The sequence below is a fragment of the Megascapheus bottae genome, chromosome 8, assembly GCF_031878675.1.
Source record: "Megascapheus bottae isolate mThoBot1 chromosome 8, mThoBot2.hap1, whole genome shotgun sequence".
Taxonomy (NCBI): Eukaryota; Metazoa; Chordata; class Mammalia; order Rodentia; family Geomyidae; genus Megascapheus; species Megascapheus bottae.
In genome coordinates, this window is record NC_143516.1 from 58,604,192 (window position 1) to 58,622,929 (window position 18,738).

The 18,738-nt window shown below is 44.9% G+C and overlaps 1 protein-coding gene across 1 annotated transcript in view; it reads right to left on the minus strand.

Annotated features, from left to right (window-relative positions):
- The window catches only part of Col19a1 (collagen type XIX alpha 1 chain), a 159,492-nt gene extending 143,196 nt beyond the window's left edge, over positions 1–16,296 (minus strand). The window contains exons 1-3 of the mRNA XM_090337719.1: positions 16,238–16,296; positions 7,939–8,013; positions 7,296–7,395 (exon numbers count right to left, since the gene is read on the minus strand). Of these exons, the coding sequence (XP_090193845.1) occupies positions 7,296–7,395; positions 7,939–8,013; positions 16,238–16,292 (230 nt within the window). The 5' untranslated portion in view covers positions 16,293–16,296. The remainder of the gene's footprint in view (positions 1–7,295; positions 7,396–7,938; positions 8,014–16,237) is intronic.
- Positions 16,297–18,738: the final 2,442 nt, after the last annotated feature.

Sequence of the window (18,738 nt, forward strand, 5' to 3'; positions counted from 1 at the left end):
CAGAAAGTGTCACCAATGCCAGCATTCCCCTGGTTATGATGTGCTTCCACTAAGAGCAGGAACACCTAACAGTCCACTGGGAGATTTTTCTTCCTCTCCAGAAAATGGTTATGCTTATGAAATGCAGGCTCTGCTAACCTTAAAATCATCTCCAAAAGCTAAGACATAGATGACTAACAAATCATCCAATAATTAGTTCTTATGGAAAACCCTGGGCAGAGTTCTGCTTGGATTATCAAAAAGGAAGGAAGTATAAATGGAGGAGATAGAAATAAACTGAAAGCAGGAAACACTCGAGTGGCTGGGCCAAGCTGAAAGGCCACAATGCATGACCGCAGGACCGGGCAGGGGAGGCTGGGAAGTGTGAGAGAGATCTTCTGGGCAGGCGTCGGAGAGGGGAAGCCACCAAGATAAACCTTGCTTCCAACATTATGGAAACCGGACCTGAGTGTAATGTCCCCACACCCAAGCATGGGTCTCGAGAAGGGGTCCCACTTGACAGCCACCTTTCCTGTCCTGCCTGCTGCTGCTGGCTGGCGAGTCTCCCCCTCTGCCCTTCTCCCCCAGGGCTCCAGAGTTCAGTGTCCTTGGGTCCCTCTCCTCCCCTTCCCAGCACAGCCAGCACACAACAGCTACATGGACTTTTTAAACCAGACCATGCCTCCAATCTTTTTTTTTTTTTTTTGTCAGTCGTGGATAATGAAGTTGGGGCTGGAGCACTGTCTGAGCTCTTTTGCTCAAGGCTAATGCTCTATCACTTGAGCCATAGCACCACTTCCTATTTTCTGATGGTTTATTGGAGATAAGAGTCTCATAGACTTTCCTGCTAGGGCTGGCTTTGTGCCCCAGTCCTCAGATTTCAACCTCCTGAGTAGCTGGGGTTACAGGACTGATCTACTGGTGCCGTCTACCTCTGACCTTTTAAAGGCGTTACAAGGTTCCTGGGATAAAACACTTGCCTTGATCATGCCTGGCAAGGCTGGCCTCCCATACAGCCTGTCTACCTTGTCCCGGATAACCCGTAGGCCTCCCACATAGCCTGAGCCATCCTAGTCTCTGGGTGGCGCGGACCCAGGTACAGTGATGAGGGTTTTGTCCAGAGCACAACACACTCCCTGAGGCTGGAGCTTTGTGCTTCCTGCCCTGTCTCCTGGAGTGTCTTTCCCGTGTCCTCATCTCCTACTGCTCAGCTCGAATGTCATATCCTCTCCACAGTCTAAAGTTGTCTTTGCCCAGTCACTGCCCCACATTACCTTGCTCAATTTTCTTCATAGGCTTGTAACTACATGATTTTGCAGGAATTGATGAACTGATATATTTATTGCCTCTTTGCAACTACTATAAAATGATTTCTGAAAACTGGGCCCTAGCAGACTCGTGGTCTGAAGTCCACCATCTAGGTTATATTCACAGGAATCACCTGCTGCAGCAGCTGGTTGGCCGGGTGTGAAGCACTTGTATGGGGAGTAAATGTGGGGCCAGTTTGCCTGGCCTAGGCCACAGCACTGTGTCTGGCCACTCCTCAGGAAGCAGAGGATGTAGACTCATTCAGAGCCAAGCAATTCTAAAGCAGGTTAATGACAAGGTCTGAAATGTTACTGCCCCCCCCAAAAAAAAATCCAAGAGCAAGCGTCTTAAAGAAATTCTAAGAACAAATGTATGTTTCTAGCTTTGAGAAACCAGTGAGCACTCTACAAGCTGTCACAGAAGGTGCCACACAAGCCATCTATTCTTCTTTGGTCTTTTACTTCATGCTATAATAAGGCAAGGCAGTAAAATAGGAGAGAGTAGAGGGGAGAAATATAGAGGGAGTCAGGCAGGGTGTGGGGGGGGGAGAGAGAACACTAACATAAACCACAGCGTATGGTTACTCCAGAGAAGTCTCCTGCTGTAAAGAATGGTTCATAAATCAGTTGCAATATGTATTTGATAGCAGAGTGTTCAAAAGTTGAATTGTGGATTCAAGAGCCCAAAGGCAATTCTTCAGTGTGGTTCTAGCACAAGTCTGAAAAGCAAAGCCCTTTTTAAAAAGGCGGGGAGGAGTTCTATTTTGGTAGAGCTAGAGTGAGTTTCCCAGACCCTATTTAACAAGACAGACATTTGTTTATCTTTTTGCTTTTAAAATTGATGGTAGCATGGAAAGAGTCTATTTTTAAATATCGAGAGCCGGGTTCCAAGTTCGCCCTCCCCTCCGAGTGAGTGTGGCCAGCGTGCGAAAGACTCTGCACCTGCGAGTGCCCGGCGCCCCGGCTGGCTGAAGGCCTTCCAGGGAGGAACGCGATATCAGCCACATTTCCTGGGAGTGAAATGGACACGCTCGGGGTTGGTGGCCAGTGGCTTCCTTCCCAGATGACATCTCCACCACCTGTCAGGACCCAGTGGCCTGGCGGGCTGGCTGGGGCTGGCTGGGGCTGGCTGGGGCTGCAATGTCCCCTGCCCAGCTGGGATGTGGGTACCACCAGTAAGACCCTCACAGCCTAGCCTGTGTGGGTGCTGGGGGTCTGGCAGACAGGTGGCTGGGCTTAGGGAATGCAAGGTGGGGCCTTGCTGGGATGTCTCAGGTCTCCATTCAGCACATTCATTGCCGAATCTCAACAGTCCTACCAAAACCAGCCCTCAGACCGATTTATGCTGTTCAGAATGCAGAGCCTGCCTGGGGCATCAGAAAGCCTGCTTTTCACAAACCAGGGCCTCTTGGAAGTGTGTGGTTCTATGATCCTCAATGTAAGGAGACCAAAGGACCCGTTCAGACCCCCCCCAGGCCCGGCTCCAGGGGCACCTTTGAGTTCTGAGATGTCGGGGAGGCCAGCCCTACTCTGGGAAGTCAGGGGAGGCCCAGGGGAAGCTGATGACATGGCACACAGTCAGTGGGCATTGGTTCTGAACATTTGCTAGATCTGCCTCCCAGGCCTTCACTTGCATACACAAAGTTCAATCCGTGGCCAGCATACAGGCCCCGCCGAGGACCCTATGCAAACACCACTGCCTCCAGACACTCCCAAACTGGGGTCCACTAACCACACGGGACTTCCCCAGGTCTCCCAAATGGCCTTGTCTTCAAGAGCTTCCAGCAGACTCCCTCAAACAGCCACAACACATGCAGCAGCCCTCAGACACAGGCAGTCTGCAGCACACCTCTGCTTCCCCCAGTCTCCCCCGGCCTCCCCCGGCCTTCCCTGGCCTCCTCTGGTCTCCACCAGCCTCCCCCTCCTCCTCCAGGAGACCCTGTGACTCCTCAGCACCCCACAGGAACCTTAGCCTTGTGTATCCCAGCCCTTGAGTTCACAGTGAGTGTGCCTTCCTCTGGAAATGGAATGAAATGCTTCTTTTTCACTGGTGTCAAAGTTGAACTTATAACAATAGTGACATGTTGAATTGACACCCCTTGTTCGACTAATCAAAGGCAAATGATATAAATAAGGCTTGAATGTTAAAAACTCCTAAATCAAAGTGAATTCAAGGTGACAATATGTCATATAATATTCTTTGTAGCCCTTTTTCTCTGGTTGGGTCTGAATTCTTCACGAGGGGTTTGCTAGGCAGGGCACTACACTGCCTGAGTCACATTCCTCCAGCTATTTTTGAGATATGGCTTTCAATGTTTGCTAGAACTGGCCAGGACTACGACTCTCTTATTTCTTCACCCTGCATAGTGGGGTGAAAGTGCAGCCCCCATGGTCACTTTTTGTTGACATGGGTCAACAGCATCCTGCTGCTCTCCACCTGCTGAACACCTGGAGTCCTGCTCCAGACCACAGCCCTCTTTTCAGTAAAGGAAATATTCTGTCCTATCGCCAGTAAACCCAGGGAGCCAGGGACAGGAGAGCAATACAGGGAACTTCCTGGCATCCACATCTTATGGCTCTTGAGCCCCATAAGAGGAAGCAGGCCAGAAACTGCAGGGGTCTGCAGCCAGGCAGGGCTGCAGCAGTGGATGTTAGGACCTTGCCACTAAGCCTGTGTGTACACATACACGTGTGTACATGTGTCTGCATGTGTGTGTTTGCATGCACACACACTTCCTGGTGAGCAGGAACAAGTGCATCTCTGACAGCTGATGACTGAAGATGAAATTGGCTGGATCTGTTTTTATGGAAAGGACTCTCAGCAAGGCAGAGAAGTAATTGGATGAAGCGATTTGAAAACAATAGCAAGCCAAGTACTGGTGGGGTACACCTGCAATCCCAATTTCTCAGGAAGTACAAATTACAGTTTGAGGCCCAACAATGGAAGTTTGCAGCCAGCCCAGGCAGGCAAGTGTGTGAGATATTATTTCCAGTTAACTGGTAAAGGGCTGGATGTGGCTGGACCAAGTGATAGAGCACCAGACTTGAGTGAAGAAGCCACACAAGAGCATGGAGCACCCTGGATTCAAGTCCTCGTACTGGTCTAGGTGCCTGTGCATGTGCACACACACACACACACACAAGCACATGCACACACACACACACACACACACACACCAATCAACTATTAACACCAGAAATGTGTGTGTGTGTATATATATATATATATATATATATATATATATTTCCTGCCTCAGTTCTGCGTGCTGATGGTGGGCCCTGCACAGGCAGGGCTCTGTTGCCAGCTCCATCTCCAGCCACAGATTACTGGCTTTCCACGTGAACTCCCAGGCAATAGCCCTCAGAGCCCTAATCCATGATATTAGGTGGCACAATTTCTCCTTCTTGGTCAGCATAAGTTTCTAAGTGTATTATTGAAATTATGACATTTTCTGACTATTTTGGGTTATAGCAACCTACCAAAACAGTTCTATGGAATTATCAAGTTGCCATGAATCACTAGTACAATAATCATGTATGATTGTGATACATTTTCGGGCTGTTTCCTAAGCTTAAGGACATGCTTATTTCTCTGTAGGTTTGCAGCCATTATAAAAAAAAGCAACCAGGTTACTTACTAGTCAATCCTCACAGTATTTTAATGGGCCAAATGCAATTGAAGATGAATGAAGACTAAGTTTGCTGTCTGTTTCTTTCTAGTTTCTCTGTGTGTGTTTGTGTGTGTGTGTGCATCAGAGGGAAGGGAAGGAGGGAGGGAGGGAGGGAGAGAGAGAGAGAGAGAGAGAGAGAGAGAGAGAGAGAGAGAGAGAGAGAGAGAGAGAGAGAGAGAGAGACAGAGAGAGAGACTCTGCTAAGGCTGGAACTCAGAACCTGATATCTGTCCCTAAGCCTTTTCTCTTGAGGCTAGTATTCTACCACTTCAGCCACTGCTCTGCTTCTGGCTTTTGCCTGGTTAATTGGATATAAGTCTCAGGGACTTTCCTCTCTGAGCTTGCTTCAAATCACAATCCTCTGAGCTATGCATCTTGAGTAGCTAAGGTTACATGCATAAGCCATTAGCAGTTATCTGGATTTTCTGGTAATTAAATTGCTGAAATTGACTCCTTGAAGGCAATGATGAAGGCATAATTGTTTCTTGATTTAATAGTATTATATTTAGTAGTTGATACTGTATATAAATCGTAATATTAAATATATTAACTATAGTAGCAATATATTTTAAATGTTATATTGATATAACATTATTAATCACTGCTAATGTAATTAACATTACATTAGCTTTAAATGTTAACTTTAGTGCTAATGTACTTACTAGCAAATACTAAGAATAAGTCTATATTAGGCCAAGAAATCCGTTTTCAGCTTCTCTATTTACAACTCAGGTAAAACTAAAATATTTTAGCTTTGCAAGATTTTTCTCTACTAGTTTTCACAGATACAAAAAGTATCTCTACACTTTTAAAACAAAATTATTCCTTTTTTTTTTTAGGCAGCAGAACAAATGTTCAAACTCAAGACAAAGTCCTTAAGTAAAGTATCAATAGTGATAGAATTTATAAACTTATAATCAAATGTGGATACTGTCTACTTTTCTCAAAATAATTGGGGTTATGTGAAACCTTAAATTGCAACGTGCTTCAATGCAGGGCAAGTTATGAGATATACCTTAACAAAAAATACTTTCATGTTTTAGTAGCCATTTCTGAACCAAGCAACTTGTTACTGGTACCAGGGCACATGGCTGCATTTTCTAGAAAAATGAAAGGTACGTTTTGTGAATTATGGAATCATGTTTCTATACAATTTTTTAAAACCTAAAGTAAGGATAATCTTGAAATTCTGTTGTATCTAAGAGCTATAGTTTTGTAGTTTTCCTGAATGAGAGAATTCTGTGGTGGGGACCCTAGCCGGGTTTTCTCTGAGGGACACAGAGACTCACGGAAATGGAATGTGACCAGAGTGATGCATAAGGGCCACCCAGGCCAGAGAACGGGCAGGAGCTTCCGGCCAAGTCCTGCATCCTCCCCAGAACCAGGCAGAGCAGTCCACTGGGTTTGTGCCAAATGCCCCCCACCGCTGCCAGAGGAGAGACCAAGTTTCTGCGCCCTGTCTTCAGCAGGGCAGAAAAGCCCGACCTCAAACTCGGTGCATGGAGGCCAAGTCCACGACAGCGCAGTCTACAGCCAGGTCTACGGCCAGTTCCATGGCCAGGTCCATGGCCAGGTCCACAGCCAGGTCTACGGCAGTGCAGCCCACAGCCAGGTCCATAGCTAGGTCCATGGCAGCACAGCCCATGGCCAGGCTAGAAAGCAACTGAGGGAGAAGGCCAGCCTGGAGGCCAGAGTGGAGGTCATTGCCAGCTCTAACCCACCCTGAGCCAGGCAGACCAAGCTCACAGCGGCTTCTGTGTGCAGGAGCGTGAGTTCACCGTGGAGAAACAACACAGGCACTGCAAGCCTCCTGGACACTGGGTTAACACAGAGTGGCAGAACATCCAGGAGGGATACGGGGTCCTCACAACATGGTGAATGGCTGCCAGTGCCTCTGCCCACCCTGTGACCACCATAGCTCAGCTTCCCAATGTCCCCAGTATCCAGACCCTGGACCATGCCAGAGATACACAGTGATTCGCCACACAAAGACATTGCCAACCAGAAACTTTCCTGTTGCTTTGGAAATTTGTTTCTGGGGAGTCCAAACGAGATGAGAGTATGGTTAGAAAATAATCCAACTACTGTCTTTGTATACAGGTAAGAAATGCAGCAGTGGCCCTCACCAGATACCACGTTGAAACAACTATACAACTTGGGAGCAGGGAGAAAAGCTGAGAGAGAGTGAGGGAAGGGTTGAGGTTTTTCAAAAAGAAATGTACTCATTACCTGATTTATATAACCGTAACCACTCTTGCAACAACAATAAAATGCATTATAAAAGAAATAGTTTTATAGTACTTTAAAATATGTAATTAGAAGCAAGTATTTTACTTACATGGTCTCTCTAATCAGCGGTGCACGCCCCAATCTGAAGCAGGTTTTTCCCCCTTCACAAGAAGCCCTCCGAAGGGAAAAGCGTTCCCCCATATCAAAACCTGCAATACACCGAGTTTTCAAAGTGTGGAAATTGCACAGAAAGACTGACTATCTTAACAACATTGTTTTTGTCCTTATATATAAACTGATGGTTTCAAATGAACCCCTGCTGCTTGAGATTAGCAAAATTCCTCTCTCCCCCACCTCTCTGTCTGTCTCTCTCAATCCCTCCCTTCGCTCCCCCCCCCCTTTTTAGGTCTTCTAGGGCTTGAATTTAGGGTCTGGATGCTTTCTCTGAGCTTTTGCGCTCAAGACTAGTACTTTACACCTTGACAGCTCCACTTCAGGCCGTTTGGGTGGTTTTGCTGGAGTCAAAAGCCTCAGGAACTTTCCTGGCTAGCCTGGCTAGAACCACAATCTGTAGATCTCAGCTCTTATTGGCTGGAATTACAGGTATGGGTCCCCAGGGCTTGACTTGTGTTTTTATTTTTATGATGATATTATTCTCTCATTTTGCAATGCCAAAGAATCACTTACAGTGTGTTGCATACTTAGTGATAATTTTACATGAAATGCTACTTTGCAAAGATCTTAATGTTTACCTGAAGTGTTAAGTTCCTCTCTGCTGACTTGTATAAACTGATATCCCTCCGTTTTCAGTACAGGACATGTCTTTTCTGTTTGAAAAGAAGATTAATTATTTGCATATTTTCTGCCAACATTTTCATAAACAAAATCTTATCATATAATCAATCAGTCATTTAGGATTAGCAGGGCACTAGTGACTCACACCTATAATCCTAACTACTCAGGAGTCTGAGATCTGAGGATCACAGTTTGAAGTCCATCACATCATCTCTAACCAACAAAAAGCCAGAAGTAGAGATGTGGCTCAAATTGTAGCATAGTAGCCTTGAGCACAAAAGCTAAGAGAGAATGCCTAGGCTCTGAGTAAGCACAAAACCAGGAAGGAAGGAAAAAATGAAGGAAGGAAACAAGGGAGTGAGGGAGGGAAGGAACTTAAGATTAAAATAAAAATAAAAATGAATTTAATAAGTTTACTAAATTTCTGCAGGTGTGACATAGCTGTGGCCTGCCTTCACAGGACTTCATGCATTTACTTATCCAGTTTATAGTGTGGCTGGCATGAGGCCACACACTTGTAGCGTTAGCTATCTTGGCTATGGTCACCATTATTCCAACACACTGTTTATTCCTACATATTTGAAGTTAATTAGGAATGCAGCTAACTTTAACAGATCATTAAACTTTCCACATCTGTTCTGACAGAGGAGAAACAAGTGAACATTTGCTCTATTTTTTGTCTATCATAGGGCTTGAACTCAAGGCCTGGGCATGGCCCCTGAGCAATTTATGCTCAAGGATGGCTCCTATCACTTGGAGCCACAGTGCCACTTCCGGTTTCTGGTGGTTAACTGGAGATAAGAGTCTCACCGACTTTAGTGCCCGAGCTGGTTTTGAACCGGGATCCTCAGAGCTCAGCTTCCTGAGTAACTAGTATTACAGGCGTGAGCCAGCAGCTCCCAGCTACATTTAGACTCATACTTCACATTTTGCACAAAAGTGAATTACAAGTTTTCACAAATATAAAAAGTAAAAAAGTTTAAAATCTTCACGTACTTAAAGCACTGAAGGTTTTTGTGAAAAGGACAGAGAAAGCATTATTCCAAAAGTAACATGTTGACAAAAGGTAGTCTATTAAGATTAAAATGTTAATCAAAAGATATCAATGGAGTAAAAATGGCAGCATGGGAGAAGGCTTTCATAACACTCAGCTCTGAAAGGAAAATGGAAGATTAGGAGATATTTATAACGTGTGTACCCCAAACAGTGAACTGCATCCACAGTGTAAGATGAGCTCCCAAACTCAACAGGGAAAAAAAGATTGGAAATCTTGCTTTAAATGTATGTGTTGCGGGAAAAAAGCACTCCACAGAAGAGGATATCCAAATATCCAACCTATATATTAAAAAATGTTCAATATCACTTGGAAATCTCAGAAATGCAAGAGTAAACCACAAAGAGACATCACGGCAGCCACTGACCACGTCCAAAGACCATGTGAGAGCCAGGTGTGGAGGTGGTGCTAGCACATTAGAAGGAAAGCTCTCTGCAGCTGTGGAAGGGTCCCCAAGAGGACAGCTGTCCTGGATGGCTAGGCTGCCGGAAACCAGGGCCAAAGCTAAGTACACGCAAACACCATGACTTGGAAACTAAACCACTCCAGAAAAATGATAGCCGAAGGATGAATGTAACTGACCCTGTAAGATAAGCGTTTTCATGACAGCATCCCTCATCAGTGGTCTAAACCTGGAAACCACCTAAAAAATTAATGCCAGCCATGGATGCCTCCTGGCTGTAATTCTAGCCACCCAACAGCTGAGATTTGGGGATCTCAGTTCAAAGCCAGTCTGAGCAGGAAAGATTATGGGATTCTTAACTCCAGTGAACCAGCATAAAGCCAGAAGTAGAGCTTAAGTGGTAGAGTGCTAGACTTGAGTGAAAAAGCTAAGGGGCAGCGCCCAGGCCCTGAGTTCAAGCCCCAAGACCAACAACCAAGAATGTTTATCAACAAGAGATTAAGTTTTGTTGAATACAATGAACAAAGAAAGAGTGAACTAAGGGTATATCAGCAAGTGGATGGATGTCAATCACATACATCCAGTTGATAAATATTATTTCCTCCAAGTCACCCAGCTCTATTCCCTTTATAAAAGCCTAGGTAACCAATCTACATGCGCAGTGGTTCCACTGCTGGGTGAGGAAGGGCTGGAATGGAAGACTGCATGCATCCTATGGAATCCTCACTTTGATCTGAGTGAGCACAGGACAGATGAGCACACAGGTGGGCCATGGCCAGATGCTTTAACCTTTGCTGACTGTGGTGGACCTGCAGCCCAGCTCTACTGAGAGAGACAAGGGCCCCTCCCTGAGGAAACCCTCCCCGAACCCAAAGCCTATCTACCTTTTTACTAGGGCTATGAACCATGCATGGCTAAAAGATCAATTGTACATTCATATAGTATATGTCTTATCAGCTGTCATCTGTGTATCATCTAGCTGTCAATCATCTATCATCTCTCACCTATCAACTGTCCGTCTGTCTGTATCTCAGTAGATAAAGATCAAACAAGTCTCAAGGCAGCAAGAAGGAACGTAGGAAAGTCTGCTGCCTGCTTTCCAAGTTACTTAAATTCTTCCAAGGACTTATGGAATACCCAGTAATACCAAAGTAACAAACCCGTCACTTTGAAATGATGGAAACTCAGCTCTTGCAGCAACATCCATGCGTTTGTACACTAAGTATTTTATTCAGGAAAATCAAATGTCATTTTCCATCATTAGAGCACATGCTTTGTTTGAAAAGCTGAGCAACTTAAATGTTAATTCTCTGGGCAGCAAGATTGGAGCCACAAGGATCTGAATGCACAGATTTTTTAAATCGTTTGCAGTAGAAGTGCAGGTTATACTAATTTATTTAAATTAAGCCTATTAATATGCAGTTTAATATTAACATATCCTGAAGATTTACGGATCAGGTTATGTTCAAAGCACATAGAAATGTCCCTAATAAACCCATGCCGAGATGCAGATGCTGGTGGCATGGCAGGCCTGTACCCTTTGACTTCAAGGGCCTGGCTGGCAGCTTAGCAGGCTGAATGGTACTGGAAGAGGCACAGGAAATGGACAGGCAGCTGGGCTTTGAGTGAGCCTGGTACACACACAAAGGAAACTCATTCTTCTTTCAAGATTTTGACCCCTCACTCCTTCAATACTTCAGACTCATGAGCAAGAGAACAGTCCACGAAAGGGGGACCAAATAGCCGGTTGGGACAGTCAGGGAAGATGGGGTTCATTGAAATGGCTGCTCAGGGATAGTCAGGAGAGACAAGGTTCCTCGTAACAGCTGCCCAGGACAAAGTCAGGGTGATACAAGGTTCCTAGAAACCTGCTTCCCCCTCTGTGTTCATCATTTCTTCTCAAAGACCTGTTTTTAATTAAGCAGTAGCATATTCTGAAATTCATGTATGTTTTGGTGCCAGTCCTGGAGCTTGAACTCAAGGCATCTAGCTCTCACTTGACTTTTCCCACTCAAGGCTGGTGCTCTACCACTTGAGCCACAGTGCCACTTCTGGCTTTCTGATGTTCATTGGAGATGAGTCTGATGGACATTCCTGCTCAGGCTGGCTTTGAACTGTGATCCTCAGATTTCAGTCTTCTGAGTAGGCAGGATTACTGGTATGTTCCACCAACATCCAACTCATCATCCTTTGGCAGATATAAATTTGCTCCCAGTCTATTCTAAACATGTGCTTAAAGTTAAATCTGCACATACACAGGCACACACACATATCACCTTTTGTCTGAATCTCTTAGTCCTTTACCCTCTATGTCTGCCAGTAAGGTCGCCTTAAGTATATTTCCAAATGCTACATAAATATGTAAAAATTATATGTATAAATAGGGAGCAGCAGGGACATTTTGGAGATGATCTCCAAAACAGAGGAAACAAAATCCAAAATAGACAAACAGTTTGGCATCACAGGCAGGAGGCCCTACATTTGTTGACCCCAGTTTTCCATGTCATTGTCTGGTATCTTCTATGCCACTCACATGAGAGCCCTCAATTTATTATAGCATGCAAGGAGGCAAAGGAAAATACCACTTGGATCTATAGTTGAATGAATTTTTTGCCACTCCTGGGACTTGAACTTGGCCTGGGCACCGTCTTTGAGCTTTCTCAAGGCTAGTGCTCTGCCACTTGAGCACCACTTGCAGCTTTTTCTGTATGTTGTACTGAGGAATTGGCCTGTGTTCTGCCTTTTCAAAAGCTAACAGAGGGCCGGGAGTTTGGCCTAGTGGTAGAGTGCTTGCCTAGCATGCACGAAGGCCCAGGTTCAATTCCTCAGTACCACATACATAGCAAAAAGCCAGAAGTCGTGCTGTGGCTCAAGTGGTAGAGCCCCAGCCTTAAGAAAATCCAGGGACAGTGCTCAGGCCCTGAGCCCAAGCCCAGGACTGGCAAAAAAAAAAAAAAGCTAATAGAGGGACAGGGATTGGAGGCATGGCTAGGCTGGTAGTATGCCTGCTTGTGAGCAAAAGTGTCCGACCCTGAGCTCAAGTCCTGGCCCTGAAAGAAAAAAGGAAGAACCTCCAATGACTACAACGGACTTTTCCCACTGAATGGAGGGCCCTTGGGTCCCTGCTCCTCCAGCCCGAGCACACCTATCCAGCACCTCAGACAAAAGGGTACAATGCTGTGCTGAAGGAAGACAGGGTTTCTCAGATAGACAAAGGGCTCTGCACCAGAATATGATGAAAATTACATGAAAAAGTCACCAAAGGACAGAGAAAAAAAAGGGAGCCCAGCTATTTTAAGAATGGGGTCACAAAAGTTCAGGAAAGCAACTTTAGTGCCTGGCTTTGCTCCAAATATCTAATAATCATCTGCCTCCTTTCAGCACCAGACTCAAATGCCTAGTTAACCTCTCCCTCCTATCATATATTGAGCTGATAATCATTTCAACTAGGTAGTCTACATAAGACATTGCTTTAAGATATATATATATATATATGTGTATACACACACACACACACACACACACACACACACACATATATATGTAAGCACCAGTGGCACATGCCTGTAATCCTAGATACTCAGGCAGGAGGCTGATATCTGAAGAGGTTCGAAGCCAGCCCAGGCAGGAAAATCTGTGAGCCTCTTATCTCCAATTAACCACAGAAAAAGCCAGAAGTGGAGCTGTGGCTCATAGGGTAGAGTGCTAGGCTCGAGCAGCAACTCAGGGACAATGCCCAGAACCTAAGTTCAAGCCTCAGGACCAGAAAAAGAAAAGAAAGAAAAAAATCATTTTAATGTTCATCACTTTAATATTTCACACTGATTTTCATTATTTTAATTCTTGTATCGCATCATTTTAGTATTTTATGCTGGTTTTCTGTATTTTAACATGATCATTTAATACTTCTACTTAAAGACCCATTCAGGCTGGGAGTTTGGCCTAGTGGTTAAAGTGCCTGCCTAGCATGCACGAAGACCCAGGTTCGATTCCTTGGTACCACATACATAGAAAAAGGCGGAAGTGGTGCTGAGGCTCAAGTGGTAGAGCTCTAGCCTTGTGAAAGTCCAAGGACAGTGTTCAGGCCCTGAGCTCAAGCCCAGGACTGGCAAAAAAAAAAGACCCATTCAGGAAAATAATTATTATTTCATGTGATTTCTGTCATATAGAAAACTATCAAGAAACTACATCAAGTTTTGAGATTCTCTAGCATTTTTTTATTGGTAGTGGTGGTTGTGGTGTTTTTGTTCTTTCTCTTTCTTGTCTTTGGGGGGTGAGGGCAACAGGGAGGCACAGAAAGGGAGGAGAGGGATGAAAAATTCAGTATCATAGCAGTGAACACTATGTGGAAACAAACTGCACAGCTTTGTGGGCAGGGACAAGCAAGAGGAACAAGGGAAATGAAAAAAGAAAAAAATGTACTCATTGCCTGACTTGTGAAATGGTAACCTCTCTGTACAACACCTTAAAAATAATGATAAAACTATATTTTAAAAACAGACTTTCTAGGTAGCATTGTGTGTGTGGGGGGGGTGTGCATGCATGAGTATGTGCGTGCTCTTGCACAAGCACCCATGTACACATTTGGTGCCAGTACCAGGGCTTGAACCCAGTTCCCTGAGCTTGTTCAGCTTGCTTGCTTTGCTAGAGCTCTACCACTTGAGCCACACCTCCAGACCAGTATTTTTCTGGTTATGTAGAGATAAAATCTCTTGGAATTTTTTGTCTGGGCTGGCTTTGAACCATGATTTACAGATGTGAGCCATTGATACAGGCTCTATATGGATTTTAATACAATTTTCTTCCTCACTTTTCTTGGACAAATAATTGAACTAAAACCATGACATTCAAATTGAATTTTTATTGGCAGTACAGAAACATTATGCTTTACTGCATAATGTCAATATTAAAGGAAACTTGTTAAAATAACAAGAACAATTAAATATTACCCTTCAGTGTTTGAAAACTCACGTGACAAGTGAATCATCCCTCATTACTCCTGAAACAGGTGGAAGGCTCGGTTATCTTCTGCACATGAAGTTTTAGCAGGACACTCTTGACAAACTCAGCGTGCAGAGCTGAAACCCTAGCCTCTCCCTCAGATTTGCTATATTTTATTTTTAGATGTAATCGCTTCCCTCCGGTAAATGTGAGTGACCACAGGGCAGGTCTGCACATGAGGAAACTGAAACGGGCGCCTTGCCCTGTGCACAGACATGGGATGGAGACAGGGCCTTCCATCCACCCAGCCTCATGTCCTCTGGGGTTCCTGGGCCTGTGCCACCATGCTGACATCACCAACAATGCAGACAACATGCCAGCATTGGGGGTGGTGTCCTTGGGGGACATTCAGAGCCTATTCTCCCACACCCTGAGTGCCAACGGGAGCTAGAAGTCAACAGAAATGTCTTCTTCATGCATGTCCTTCAGTGTGGCTTGGTGCTGTGAATACCATTTCCAATCATCTTAGGTGTGTGCCAGTCCTGGGACTGGAAGTCAGGGCCTGGGTGTTGTCTCTGAGCTTCATTGCTCAGGGCTGGTGCTCTGCCCCTTGGGCCACAGCTCTACCTCCAGCTTTTTGGTGTTTAATTGTAGATGAGAGTCTCATGGACTTTCCTGCTGGACCAGCGTTCAACTGTGATCCTCAGGTCTCAGCCTCCTGGGAAGGTAGGATTACAGGCAACAGTCTGTGATTTGGAACTCACATTTCAGAGGGGTTGATTTGGTAAACTGAACCAAGAGCCAGACATTTTGATAGTGATTCTGCACTTAGTAAAACCTGATTCACCTTCCAGATACTATAGCACAAGCTCTAGAAAAATCACACTAAGCAATTTATGTAAGCCAGACCCTGACAGACCGCTGCTGCATATTCTCCCTCATGCGTGCGTCCTCGAGAAGGAAAAGGGGACAAGGAGCATCAGCACCTGAGCACTCAGTGTGCATATGTGCTGGAGGAGGGAGAGGTGGACACGAGCATGAGGAGAAAGGGAGACTGTTTAGGATGCACTGGAGATCCTGGCTACTCCAGAGGCTGAGAACGGAGGAGAGTCAATGCCAGGCTGGGTAGGAAAGTCCATGAGATTCATCTCCAATTAATCACCAGAAGTGCAGCTGTGGCTCAAGTGATAGAGCACTGCCTCCAGCACAAAAGCTCAGGGACAGAGCCCAGGCCCTGTGTGCAAGCCCCAGAACCTTCCCGCACATACAGGCAAAATGTAGCTGTCTCACACTGACATCGTCTGCTTTGGAAATGTATATGAGGAGACTATGAACAGCTGCAAATAAATAATGTCAGCTTCACTCAAAAGGTCCTTCAGAAACATGTCACCTTTTGTTTTCCTCACTGGAGACACTAAAAAGCTGACACACAATTAAGCCGCATGTTCCTTACACTTCCCATTCCATTTTCACCTTCCCTAATTAAGATGAGACATGTTCTCATTCATCCTAATTAGTACTGAATTGCTATACTTACAACTTGAGCAAGCCACTTTTAAAGGGAAAAAGGCAAGACAATATCACACATCCACAACACAGCGGGCACGTATGCAATTACAAACACCAAGGACACAAAGGGAAGGCTAGTCACACACAATGCACATATGACAACGAGGTCATTCCAGGAATTCTCAATTCACTGTTTGTGAAGGTTGCTGATGAGGAAGGTTGCTTGTTCTGCATGGGGGATTCCATCTGCACCATGGCAGTCTGAACAAGATTTGATCGATTGGTTGTATCAGTATATTAAGGACTGTGGTTACATTTTGCAACCAGACTGACTGGGGTGACCTGATACCTGGTTCCTCTCTGACCATCTCAGGGGTGGAGGCCTGGAGCAGAAGCATCACCATCCAAGGCCAGAATTTCCAGGAGCCAGTGAGCATCATGGTGCTCGCAGCCTTGGGCCTGCATGAGAAAAAAGACAAGTTGAATATATTGTTTTCTGTCCAACCACATCCAAACTCAAGCCTGTCATCATCTCAGGAAGCTGAGATCTGAGGATCACAGCTCAAAGCCAGCCCAGGCAGAAAAATCCAAGAAACTCTTGTCTCCAATTAACAAAGCAAAAAGCCAGATGTGGTTGCCATGGTAGAGCACCAGCTTTGAGTGAAAAAGCTCAAGGAGAGTGTCCAGGCCCTGAGTTGAAGCCCCAGTACTAGCATATATATGTGTGTGTACACACACACACACACACACACACATCATGCCTTCTATGTAGAGAGAAACATGGATCCATGCAATGCATTCGAATCATGCATCCATACACCCATGTGTAATGCTGTATCACTCCACACCGTACTTAACATCACTGTAACATTAACATGTCCCATCATAACCTAAACGTGTTACATAACTCTTTCTACTGTACATTCTCCTTCTACAAGTACTGTCATGAAAAACTCAAAAGACTACGTTTCTATAATAATAAAAAGAAAGCACACAGTTTAACTTCATTGTAGTAAGGTAACCAAAATAGAAATCAATTGCAACCAAAATATCTTAAGTCCTCAGTATCTTTTACTGTTATAAGAAGAGCTATTCAAGAGTTTGAAACCTCGGGCTGGGAGTTTGGCCTAGTGGTAGAGTGCTTGCCTAGCATGCACGAAGACCAGGTTTGATTCCTCAGAACCACATACATAGAAAAGCTGGAAGTGATACTGTGTGGCTCAAGTGGTAGAGCTCTAGCCTTGAGAAAGTCCAACCCCAGGACAGGCAAAAAAGAGAGAGAGAGAGAGGGAGAGGGAGAGAGTTCTAAACTTGCAAGTAACTGTCATACCAGTCTTTCCATTACCCACAATTTAGTGGAGAATCAAATATGAAAGAATTCTGTACACTAGTGTCAAAACAGACTCTTTCTCTTTGAAGAAAACTAAACCACTAAGCCACCATCTTTCATATGCTTCATGTGCCAAATTCCTGAAGGTCAGCATTTTAAAATTAATTCAAGATTTTAGATATTTCTGGATAAATAGCTAGCAGCAGCAATTGCAATATTAAAACTGTATGTGTGGTTCTAAATACCAAACAGCTGCTTTCATGGTTTCCTTCTGAGCTTCCTCGTCCTGAGAGAATCCTGGTCCTCGTGTGACCTGGCAAACCGTACCTGAGCTATTATCCCTTGTCAGCTGGTAACTGTTAACATATCAATTCCATTTCAAATACACGAACTGACAAATAGTAGTCTAGTGCTCTAACTGCACTGGTGGTTCATGCCAATACTAGCTGCTCCAGAGGCTGGAACTGAGAATCATGGTTCAAGCCAGCCTTGGCAGGAAAGTCCATGAGATTCTTAACTCCGGTTAGCCAGCAAACAAGGCAAAAGTATAACTGTGGCACAAGTGGCACAGCACCAACGTTGATAGAAAAGATAAGGAACAGCACTCAGGCCCTGAGTTTAAACCCTAGTACTGGCATGCGCGCGCGCGCACACACACACACACACACACACACGCACACACACACACACACACACACACACACACACACACAGAAAATACATGCATTTTTCTGAGAAATCTGTAGTTATATTTTTAACTGAGATTATTTCTATTAGTTAATAAATCATCACCATAACAGCCTCTGCAAAATCAGGGCTTCATCCTAGGCTCAGTCACTTATGAACACACATGATAGAGCTTTTTTGAAACTCAATTTGTTGATCTACAAATGCACATTTTCTAATGCATAGAGAGAGCAGATGATGTTGCCTTGACATTGTGTTATAACAGCTTGGTTACCATATTAGCGAACAATAATTTGCCTAAATGTGAGCATCTGTGTCTCCCTCCAGCCTGCGGGAGGGACCTGGGACCTGCTCACCCCTCATCTGTCAACACCCTTCACCCCCCTCAGAGGTGCCTCACCCCTCTCCTCCCTAGTTGAACCTAGTCTTGCCTGTGTACATGCATTTTTGTGCATACTCAACTCTGAGCCCGGGGATCAGAGATTCTGGCTGTCTTTTCTACTGCCATGCCTAGCAGGCAGTACCTATAAAAATGGAAACTAACAGAAACACTTGTCAAACATGTGAGCAGGTGTGTGTGTGTGTGTGTGTGTGTGTGTGTGTGTGTGTGAGAGAGAGAGAGAGAGAGAGAGAGAGAGAGAGAGAGAGAGAGAGAGAGAGAAACTCAGGGCCTGGATACTGTCCTTACCTCTTTCCCTCAAGGCTGGAGCTCTACCATCTGAACCACAGATCTACATTGCTTTTTTTCCAGTCTCTCAGAGGCTTTCCTGCCAGGTGGGCTTCAAACCACAATCCTCAGATCTCTAGGAATACAGTTATATATTACTGGTTTC